General features: G+C 40.3%; 1 protein-coding gene across 4 annotated transcripts in view; it reads left to right on the top strand.

Moving 5' to 3' along the window:
• Positions 1-7,489, top strand: part of TNFAIP8 (TNF alpha induced protein 8) — a 119,085-nt gene extending 111,596 nt beyond the window's left edge. For all 4 annotated transcript variants that reach the window (XM_017531872.2, XM_037739735.1, XM_017531870.2 and 1 more), the window contains one exon: positions 5,760-7,489. In XM_017531872.2, coding sequence (XP_017387361.1) covers positions 5,760-6,325 — 566 coding nt within the window. In that variant the 3' untranslated portion in view covers positions 6,326-7,489. The remainder of the gene's footprint in view (positions 1-5,759) is intronic.
• The last annotated feature ends 4,688 nt before the right edge of the window (positions 7,490-12,177 follow it).

The following is a 12,177-nucleotide window of genomic DNA, read 5'->3' as shown; positions in this document are numbered from 1 at the left end:
TTCTGTTGTTTCTTCTCTATGCTGTTGAATTTTTTAGTTTGATTTTGAGGATGGAAGCTGCTGTCACAGACACATCACTAGCCACTCTGGGTGTTCCTTGCTTTTCTCTGAAGCACTGCCAAATCTCAGTGTAGGGAGGTCAGTGCTTAGCCTGCTGACTTCTCATGACAGGGTTCGTGGTTTTTTTCTGGCCACTTTCTTATCACCAAAGCTGGCTTTTTACTAAGTCCCATTAGATTTAGAATTATTTAGATGCAAGAGAGCTAAGGTTTTATATATTCATTTAAAGAACTTTCATTAACGGACAACAGCTAGACATGCTTTTCAAATTATTTTCTTTTCTGTCCTTCCAAATATTGGACCCCTGGATCAAATTTTAACTAGGCAAGAATTTACTTGCATGTACATCTGTCATCATGACCATTAAAGAGTCCCAAGTATAATAGATTTGAGGGGGAAAATTATGTATTTACTGGGAAGACTGTAAAGAAAATGACTTGAGTACTTTATTAGAAAATTCTCAGTGGGAGTTGTTACAGGGCATTTTTGTTAATTTTCATAAAACTATAGTTATTCATTAATATTAAAGGACTTGGCCAGGCACGGTGGCTCACACCTGTAATCCCAGCACTTTGGTATGCTGAGGCGGGTGGATCACCTGAGGTCAGGAGTTCGAGACCAGCCTGGCCTGGCCAACATGGTGAAACCCTGTCCCTACTAAAAAAATACAAAAATTAGCCGGGCATGGTGGCGTGTGCCTGTAATCCCAGCTACTAGAGGGGGGCTGAGGCAGGAGGGTTGCTTGAACCTAGGAGGCAGACGTTGCAGTGAGCCGAGATCACGCCACTACACTCCAGTCTGGCTAATTTTTTTGTATTTTTAGTAGAGACGGGGTTTCACGATGTTGGCCAGGATGGTCTCGATCTCTTGACCTCGTTATCCGCCCACCTCGGCCTCCCAAAGTGCTGGGATTACAGGCGTGAGCCACCGCGCCTGGCCTCTGGCACATGTTTAAACATAGCTCCAGCCAGAAGTAGAGGTGGGCCTGTGTTTAATCTCCTATCACAGTTCAAGTCAGAACTACACCTTGCTTTTACTCTAAATATTTGCGTTATTGTCCTTGGATGTTTCCTCATTGTGCACAACGAATCTCTCCTTTTTAAAAGAACTGGTTGATGACAGTAAGAGAAATCATACTCTGGAGTGCACTTAGAGGGAAGAAAACCACATGTTTTAGTGAGGTGAAACAAATACTGTTTCTCTACCTTTTAATACAAACAAACAAAAACACCCACTAATGTATTTACATCTCTCATTTTATAGGCCAACATGTTTTCATAGAGAAGTATGTAAGTATATGTGGATGAGATAGGGGAAACTGATTTCTGCTTCTGTACCAGGCACTCTCCAGACCTGCAAGATAACACAGTGAACATGATACTACAGAATCTTTGCTCTCAGAGTTTAAATCCTAGTAGGGAGAGGCAGACAATAAAAATGTAGGCAAACGATGAGGATTTAAGGAACAAGGAAGTGTGATAGTTAGCAAAGAACTTAAATGGAGCATCTTTTTTTTTTTTTTTTTTTTTCTTTTTAGAGACAAGGCCTTGCTCTTTCACCCAGGCTGGAGTATAGTGGCGTCATTATAGCTCACTGCAGCTCTGTAGCCTTGAACTCCTGGGCTCAAGCAGTCCTTCCACCTCAGCCTCCTGAGTAGATAGGACTTACATGCCCAGCTAATTCTTTTTTAAGTTTTGTGTAGATGCAGGATCTTGCCATGTTGCCCAGGCTGGTCTCGAACTCTTGGACTCAAGTGGTCCTCCCACCTTATCCTCCTAAAGTGCTGTAATTACAGGTGTGAGCCACCACACCTGGCCCCATTTGCAAATTTCATTTCTTAAAACTCTGGCTAGTACGTGAAAAGAGATGGAAAGGGGTTTGGACTAAGCAGCTGTCCATGGAGATGGAGGGAAATGGATAGAACTCCGAGAAATGAGGGAGGAAGGTGGAATGGAAAGAACTTAATAATGGACTGGGTAAGAGAGAGAATGGTATGGTGGAAGATCCCCAGGTCACTGATTTGATTGAGCAAAAGGTTGAAAGGGATGCTATTAATTGAGATCATAAAGAGTGACAGGAACACTTAGTGGGAAAGCGGGAGAGAATCAGAGATCAGTTTTGATACATTTGCGATGCCTGCACAATAGCCAAGGAAAAGAAAAATCTTGAATGCATTTACAAAATGAGTCCGGAAAAGAGGTCAGGGCTGAGTTATAACTATGGAAGTCATTGGCTCATGGATGATGTCTGAAGCTGTGGGAGTGGATGAGATCACACAGGGGTGAGGATAGACTGAAGGAGAAAAACTTGGTCCAGGACTAGCTCTAAGATACAACAGACCTTTAAGGGATCTGGTAGAGTATGTGGAAGTGACAAATGAGCCTCAACAGGAATGGCTAACAGCAGTTAATTTGCAAGAAAAAGAAACATACTTGATGAGCACAGACCACACATCCCTGGCCAGCAAGCCCCAGTTGGCTCCAGAAAAGCTTTCTCTAATGCTGGAAAAGAAATCTACTCATGCATGCTCTTCTTGGTGGAGGAGGAGAAGAACTTCAGATGGTGGAGGGGGACAAAGAGCTTCTATCTCACTTAAAAAGATGACTTCACTGGAATAATACAAAGGATAAAAGGAAAGTGTGACACAGCTGCTGTGTTTCTGGAGCAGGATTTGAAGTTCCTCTAAGACAAATGTGAAAGCCTCAGAGATCAACTTCTCTATCTTGATTCATACTTGATTACCAGTAAATGGGGAATGATCTTGCTTAGTTGGCAGTAGATATGCCTTTTACACACTCTTTTGTAGGAATTTGAAGTGCTGTATCATAGAGTTTTTGTTTTCCATATTTGAAGTTAAATGGGACATTGAGATTTAATCAGAAACAGCTGAGAAGAGGTGCAAACTTGAAAGTCCAGCCTTGGATAAAGGAGAAATATGAATACTTCTCCCTCTGGTTTCAGTATTTGACAACATAAAGTATGTCCAACTGATAGACTTGTAGTAAATCCCAGGTAAGATATTTGTAGACTATGCCATGTTCTTAAGCATTAAAAACACAGTAACATTTCAACTTTATATGGAGTGTATTACTGAAGTCCTAGTTATTTGCTGTGCAGCTGAAACTGGTTGGGTATCCCTATATAAATCAAGTTTGTTGACTTTTTTTCGGGTGGGGGTCTGTATCAGGAGTTCTGAGATGAAAGATGGTCCCTGGTTTTAATATGATACAGTTAGCTACATGTGTGCCATTTCTTTTGACATAAATTCTTTAGTGTGACTTAATCTTTAAACTCTTTTGCAAGTCATTGAAGAACAGGAATAGAAATGGACTTCTGCTTAAATGATAAAAACATAAAAGAGCTTGGAAACTTCTACATGAAGTTGGCCATTTCTCACACATTTTCACTTTCCTTCTCTTTTTCAAAAAATATTTTAGTTATTCTGCAGTTTCAGTTCATGTTTCAGAAGTTTAAATATCGACATTTGTGAAGACACCCTTTCTCATCTGATGGAGACATTCTTTTAGAGGATGTATGGCACTCTATATTTATAAATGACACTCGAGTCATAAGGAACCATTTTGAGCTACCTGTATATACCATGAACTGCTTTGGTCCAAATTTTTCAAATTTAATTTGGTTCTTCTTTTACTCAATTTTATTTAATTTAATTTTTTTCTGAGACAGGGTCTCACCCTGTTGCCCAGGCTAGAGTGCAGTGGTGTAGTCATGGGTCGCTGTAGCCTGAACTTTCCAGGCTCCGATGATTCTCCCACCTACACCTCCCTAGTAACTGGGACTATAGGTGCATGCCACCACACTTGGCTAATTTTTTTTTTTTTTTGTAGTTTTTTGTTGCAGTGGGGTTTTGCTGTGTTTCCCAGGCTGGTCTCCAACTCCTGGGCATAAGTGATCCTCTCCCCACCTTGGCCTGCTAAAGTGCTGGCATTGTAGGTGTGAGCCACCACACCAGCCTTTCCCCAGTGTTAAATCCAACATGGCAGTTCCGCATTAAGGGAGTCACTCTTCTTATATGTCCTCCCAGCCTGGATTTTGAAGCAGCTGCCTTTTTGCTTCCTAATGATACTCGCCTATCCAAACTAGAAATAATCTTATATTATCATTGATGCCTTGACTCATTTGTATATATCTGTATTTTTAAGCATTTTATCTTTCATTACAAAATGACTGCTTTCCAACACCCAGGCCTAGGCTTAAACACTGGCATGTATGGAGAGAACAGTTGTCCCTCGACTCAGAGATGGAGTAGACACCCAAAGAACTGCAGTTCTTAAGCCTCTGGAGAAGCAGGAGAAAGCATAGTTGTAGAGGAGTAAAGATTGCTACATGGGCCAGACACAGTGGCTCATACCTGTAATCCCAGCACTTTGGGAGGCTGAGGTGGGCAGATCACCTGAGGTCAGGAGTTTGAGACCAGCCTGGCCAACATGGTGAAACCTCATCTCTACTAAAAATACAAAATTAGCAGGGCATGGTGATATACACCTGTAATCCCAGATACTCGGGAGGCTGAGTCAACAGAATCGCTTGAACCCAGGAGGCGGAGGTTGCAGTGAGCCAAGATTGTGCCATTGGACTCCAGCCTGGGGGAACAAGAGCAAAACTCTGTCTCAAAAAAAAAAAAAGAAAGCAAAAAAGATTACCACATGCATGGAGTGGGGGAAATTGTGGTAGATAAAATGTAAACTTGGTTTGGAGAATAAACATTTATTGAGCATTTTCACTAACCAGCTCTAGGCTAGGAAGATTATATATAGTGTCTCTTTTATATGATACGTACAACCATTATTATGTATATTTTAAAGATGTCAGAAGTTACGATAATTCCAAAAGTAAACTCTAAGCAACATCATTTTCAAAGTATATTTCTCATGTGGCACATTTCATTAGCTGATGAAAAAGGTTATTTCTCCAAAACGTATAAAAATGTAAAGTGAACAACGACCATTCATCAGAAATAGCAAGTGACAGTGAGCTCTCCAAGGAGTAGTTCTTTCTAACAGACAACTTCTGTAGGTTGAAATTCAAGGTGGTTAGGACAGGCAAATTGGTGGGCACTGGCCAATGCTTGAGAAATTTGACTTTTTGCAACTGCATTATAAAACAAGGCTCTCCTTTTGATTTGCTTCCATGAGTCTGCCATTTTATTCAATATTATGGCTTTACCATTTATTCTTCCATTTAAATGAATTTCTTTTAAGTCACTTCTGGTTGCTGTTGCCAGATGACAGGTGTAGAGCTGATTTTGTGTTTTTTTTTGTTTGTTTGTTTGTTTTGAGACAGTAGTCTCACTGTGTCACCCAAGCTAAAGTGCAGTGGAGCAATCTCAGCTCACTGCAACCTCCACCTCCTGGGTTCAAGCAATTCTTCTGCCTCAGCCTCCCAAGTAGCTGGGATTATAGCCATGTACCACTGCACCCATGTTGGCCAGGCTGGTCTCAAACTTCTGACCTCAAGTTATCCGCCCACCTCAGCCTCCCAAAATGTTGCGATTACTGGCGTGAGCCACTGTGCCCAGCCTAAAATTCTTTTCTGAACAGAGACTAATGTCAGTAGATGGAAGACAAACCACAAATGGTGGGAAAACAAAGAAAAACAGTGCTCCCTAATATCTGTTTTTAGTTCACTTCTCCTGCTGATGTTTACTGATTTTCTTTTCCTCCCCCCCTTTTTTTTAGTGGCCACAGATGTCTTTAATTCTAAAAACCTGGCCGTTCAGGCACAGAAGAAGATCTTGGGTAAAATGGTGTCCAAATCCATTGCCACCACCTTAATAGACGACACGAGCAGTGAGGTGCTGGATGAGCTCTACAGAGTGACCAGGGAGTACACCCAAAACAAGAAGGAGGCAGAGAAGATCATCAAGAACCTCATCAAGACAGTCATCAAGCTGGCCATTCTTTACCGGAATAATCAATTTAATCAAGATGAGCTAGCATTGATGGAGAAGTTTAAGAAGAAAGTTCATCAACTTGCTATGACCGTGGTCAGTTTCCATCAGGTGGATTATACCTTTGACCGGAATGTGTTATCCAAGCTGTTAAATGAATGCAGAGAGATGCTACACCAAATCATTCAGCGTCACCTCACCGCCAAGTCACATGGACGGGTTAATAATGTCTTTGATCATTTTTCAGATTGTGAATTTTTGGCTGCCTTGTATAATCCTTTTGGGAATTTTAAACCCCACTTACAAAAACTATGTGATGGTATCAACAAAATGTTGGATGAAGAGAACATATGAGCACGTGAGTTAAGATTGTGACTGATCATGATTTATTTGAAGATGGAGCACTGCTGATTTATGAAGGAAAAAAGAATTTTCTAAACATTACATGTATTTCAGAAAGACTTTGCCCAATTCAGTTGTCAGACATAATGATTTATTTGAAGGCTTGTTTTATTTGAAGAAAAGCATATTTCGAAAAACTCTGGTTACAAGCTTCCTAACGGGTAACAGACCATGGGAGAGATGTGTGGTTGGGTAATGCATATGTAGTTATACAAAGAAAAATAGATATGGCTCCAGACCCGAACACTCTTTTATAGGGCAATTGTTGTGTTGATGGCACATTGGATATTTCTAACATGTACAAAGTTATGTATTTTGATTTACTTTCATTTCTTGCTATGTATATGTACTTTTCTTAAAATGCCAGGAACTTTCTCTTGCTATCATTGCTCCTTTTAAAACAATCCAATTTTCATGTCTACGGCTGCTTGTTTTGTTAAAAAGAAAATGGCTTATCTGAAATCAGTACTGTGGAAATGAACTCTATTCGCTATTATGAATAATGTCCAGTATAAGAATGCGCTTCTGGAATTGAGTTCTACTTTTAAGTACCAATGATACTTCAGCTTTTCAAAAATGTAATGGTGTGTCATTGCCTTGAAATGCTTGCCTAGGGCTTGTTTTATGTTATCTTAAAATGTGCTAGTGAATTCTCCATTTTTTACATCCATTTCACATGGAAGAGACAAAAAATCTAGATTGGTCTTGATATTGGGATAATAAAAATTAAGTAGCATTAAGAAAGGTAAAACAACCGTCTTACAGATGAACTCATTAAAACAATGTAGGGGAATGAGGGGCAAAGGGGAGAAAAGACATAGCTAAAGAACATGAGCATAAAAATGAGTGCATTTCAGTGTTTAAGAAGGTTTGATAAATAAAGAATGTCACTTTTTTATTTAACTGATAAGGTTTTCTGTTATTTTTTACTTTGATGAGTAAACCAAAAAATATTTGCATTTCAAGCAGTTTGTATGTTTCTATATAATTTTCTGTGTATAAATAATAAAGTAGGCATTTGCTTATTTTGTAAAAAAGAAATGAAAATCTGCTGGCCAGCTATGTCCTCTAGGAAATGACAGACCCAGCCACCAGCAATAAATATTTGCATTGTCACTGTGTCTATGATTTTTTTTTGACACAGTGTCTCGCTCTGTTGCCTAGGCTAGAGTGCAGTGGCATGATTTTGGCTCACTGCTACCTCCGCCTCCCAGGTTCAAGCGATTCTCCTGCCCCTGCCTCCCAAGTAGCTGGGATTATAGGCATGCACCACAACACCCAGCTAATTTTTATATTTTTATTCAAGATGGGGTTTCACCATGTTGGCCAGGCTCCTGACCTCCAGTGATCTGCCCACCTCGGCCTCCCAAAGTGTTGGCGTTACAAGTGTGATCCACTGTGCTCAGCCAGTCACTGTGTCTATGATTTAGTGTACTCTCTTGCCTTAAATTTGCCTGCCTCCCAGAATATTGACATTAAAATAATAGTTTACCAGGAAAGGTTCTACAACTGAAAATTCCAGAAGTTGAGATCTGCTCTAACCCATGTCAGCCTAGAGGGGGTGGTCAGTTTCTCTAACACCCTCATTTGCTTGGCTGAGACAAGCAGCAAAGGTTTAGAGTGTCTCCCTGTTTGGTATTAAATCCTGACACCAAGATTTGAACTGAAAGTACCATTCTCACTTCCTAGAGCCAGTAGCTGGGCGGTATATGCTGTAGCAGTGTTATATGTAAAATTTCCAGTGCCACAAGAGAAGTAGAACTTGAATATAAATTTCCTTAGCAAGGCAATTTACTTCTATTGAAGGGTGCAGCTTACAGATGGAACAATGGTGAGTGCACACTTGGACAAGGAACGGAAAGGGGTACTTATTCCTGACAGAGGTTGCCCCTGCTGCTGTGTTGTTCCCCTACTGGCTAGGGTGAGACTGCATAGTCTAGACTAATCCTGATTGGCTATTTTAGAGAGAGCAGGGGTATGAGCCTGAGTGGCAGGGTGGGAAGTTTGGTAGGAAGGATGACTACAGGCAGGTCAGAGCAAGTAGCCAGGGGTGTCCTAGGTCAAAGCAGGTGACTGGAATGAGTCAGGACAAAGCAGGGGACTGGGAGAACAGTTATGAATAGAACTGGTGGAAAAGGTTGTTTACTGAAACTACATGGAAGTTAAACTTTAATATGGAGGACAAAGAACTGAACATACTGACATACTGATTCTTTGAAGAGAAACTTGGAGTTCACTATGTCTAACAATAATAACACAGTGACTACAGAAATGACCCCTCTAGCTTCGTAACTTGCTGAGTGGCTTATAAATGGAATTCAGCAGCCGCCTTTGAGCAGCTGTTTTTTTCACATGTGAAGGCTGAGAGTGTGATGGGGTGTGAACTACTGACTGGATATGTTCTTTCTGCAGTTCTTACTCAGCAGAGGCATGGGAAATGAAGGGCCTGGGCAGTCGATGGATGCGTCTTGCTCATTGTCTAGCTATAGACAGGACCAACCAGAGAGAGAAGACATACAAAGGGAGAAATCTGGATCTATGGACATGCTGGATCATAGGGTTGTGCCAGCAGCCTAGCAATGAAATGTGCATGGGATTGGGGGAGCAACGCTTCATCTCCCACAGAGTGAAGGCAGTGAGGAGTAGACTGAAGGAGGTAACCCTGTTTGCTACCATTTCTCGGCATTTTCCGGAGGGGACCCATCTCCTTACCAGTCCTGTGCCTGGAAAGCATGCCTTGGAAGGATCAGGTCCAAAGTCATGATTAGCAAGTTATTTCTAATACAGTAGGACTCCCCTTGAGCATTTAGGGTGGCAAGGAATGTGGGAGCTGGGAAGAATCCCCATGTGTTTAGGGCAGATAAATTTAACCCAAGTTAAGACTAATTTGGGGGTCCTATGTACCTTTTTATAAAATGGTATCTCTTCACATTTTGAAAGGAAGTTGTGTTGTAATTGATTTGATTTTGTGCTGATGGCTGGTGTGCAAAAATTATGAGTGGATGATAATACTAATGGACAACTCACACAGTGTTTGTATTATGTGCCAGGCACATTAACTCATTTAATTCCTGTCCCAATCTTCACCATTTTATAGATAAGGAAACTAAGGCAAGAGAAGGAATTTCCTGAGGTCACACAGAATAGGTATAAAACCTTATTTTCACTTGAAGATGGTATGGCTGAAGGCAATTCTAGGAACATCCTTGGCTCAGATAAGTGTGGGCAGTATGCTGCTGAAATGTTTCCTCATATAGTGACATTTTAGGCAGTACCTATGTCACTATAGGTCTGGCCTGTTCTCTGAAGATCTGGGTAGATTTTGTACAAGACATTTTTGAAAGTTTTCAACATGACTCCTACTTTGGGGGCATCTTGTGGCTCATCTTTCTGTCCCTTGTGGAACGTCACTTTCATGCTCACGATGACTTTGAACATTGACTTCTGAGGTGCAGGGAGCTCCTCCCCTACAGCAGTCCCTAGTGGCGGTGGGTTCAGAGGACTACAAGGCACTTCATATGCATTCACCAAGACAGACAAGGAAGCAGCAGTTCAGTACTGTGCTTCCCAGCATAGGCATGACAGTGGTTTCAGACTTCAACATTGTTTTCCAGATTTGGAGGCTCAAAGTATTTGAGCAAGTAAGTTAAAAAATAGCCTTTTTCTGATTATTAAGCTTTTCATGTAAAACTCAAACTTAGTTTAAAAGTAAAGCATGGGGCGGATGTGATGGCTCACGCCTATAATCCCAGCACTTTGGGAGGCCAAGGTGGTTGGATCTCTGGAGGTCAGGAGTTCAAGACCAGCCTGGCCAATGTGGTGAAACCTTGTTCCTAGTAACAGTACAAAAAATTAGCTGGATGTAGTGGCAGACATCTGTAATCCCAGCTACTCAGGAGGATGAGGCAGGAGAATTGCTTGAACCTGGGAGGCAGAGGTTGCAGTGAGCGAGATCACACCATTGCACTCCAGCCTGGGCAAAAAAAAAAAAAATGTATAGCATGAGTTAGGAACTTCAGTCATACCGAAATATTGCTTTATAAACTCTTATATAACAGTATCTCATTCACAATTATTTGGAAAGTTCTTTTTCTCCCACCATGTGAATACACACACAGAAAAATTTTTAAGCCCCCAAAGGCTTAAATTAGTACTTTTTGTGATTTGTACAAGTCAGTTGGATTATTACTAAGAATTTTAATTTATCCTTGAGATAAATGAGAGTATATAAGCAGTTGCAATTTAGCATACAAAACCTGACAAATGGTAAATAAAAGAATATGTTTATCCAAATGATGAAATATTCGTAGAAAAAGGTGCTATTCAAGTGCTAGGAAATTAAAATACTCCAACAAAAACTTATTTAGCATGTCAATAGGAATGATAGTATTTAAAATTCTTAGTCACTCTTGCATTTTCACACTTGCATTATCTAGCTGAACTTTTTAGTGTTTTACTTGATATATTGCATTCCTGAGCATTAAACTTCTATGTGATTTGTTAAGCTCATAGCAGGTTTTAGTACACGGTGCTGTTTATGACAAAATTTTATCCTACCTCTGAAGTAATCATATTTTCTGTGATTCAGATAAAGACTTTATAGAAACTCCGTAATGAAAATATTGAAGCATTAACCAGAACATGAGTCAACTTTTTGTTTCCAAAATGATACAACAGGAAAATCTTTAAGTACTTAAAATCCCATATAATCACCATCACCATGAAGTATTGAAAATCCATTTTTTCTTTTACTAAGTGTCCTCACGGTCACTTAGGTATACCCAAAACCAGAAAGATATTTTTATCTCAGGGAAATTCCAGAAATGGAAACTTTTTTTGTGTAATAATTGATTCATTGCTGTCTAGCCAAAGATGTGTTTTCCACGTAGCAAAGAACATCAGCCCATTATAAGGAACAAGCCAGTCCCAAATCGTACCATCTGCTGACAAGTGAGCCGGCATTCATAATTAAGAGAAAAACATCTGTGCTTTGGAAAATGTTCTTCAAGGATAAAGAACTGTGCTCTGTGTCCACCAAATTTCCATGAGATCTTTATAAGATTAGACAGCCAGTGGAAAAGGCCCCGCTTATCTTTCTTCATGGATGGTTGAGGAAATTCTCTGCCTCCCCAACACCAGCAGCATAACTGTATTTCCGCCTCGTGAAAACGAAGTAGCTGATCAGGCACTTGGGTTTTGTTCTTAACACAAGGAAGACGATTTGATTTTTAAAAGTATGTTTGGATTTGTAAAATGATCTAAGACAATACGCTTCTCTCTACTTTGGCTTTTCCATTCAAAAGCTTACAGAGGGATTAATTCATTTAAAACTGCCTGATGTGAAGTTGAAACACAAGGCTTGGAAATAAAAACCCAGAGTATAAATAGCTATATTGTTACCATTATCTGAGCTAACTGATGTTTTATAAGAGGCTCAGGTTTAATCTTCCTAAAAATGGGCTTTTATCGGGCCAGCAAGAATGACCACTTAGCCATGTAAATGACTTGTCAGCATCTTTTGCTGACAAAGACCACTGGTTTTCACTAAAGGATAAATACCTGCTAAGCAAATTATAAAATATTCTAAGACATTTAATCTCCTGGAAGAGCACTTGCTGATAATTAGATCAAAGTTCCAGCATTATTGCTCTTCCCGAATCATGTGGATGTGGTGTTCTCATGACTGAGGAGTCACATTTTTAGCTTGCTGAAATACTCATTGGAGAACATGGTGAAATCCACGAGTGGAAACGTTCCATGGTATTTTCAAACGCCATGTGTCAGGAATTTGGCATGCCTTCCTC

This window comes from Cebus imitator, unplaced genomic scaffold (assembly GCF_001604975.1).
Source record: "Cebus imitator isolate Cc_AM_T3 unplaced genomic scaffold, Cebus_imitator-1.0 Scaffold74, whole genome shotgun sequence".
Lineage (NCBI taxonomy): Eukaryota > Metazoa > Chordata > Mammalia > Primates > Cebidae > Cebus > Cebus imitator.
This window is presented reverse-complemented; position numbering and strand designations above follow the sequence as displayed.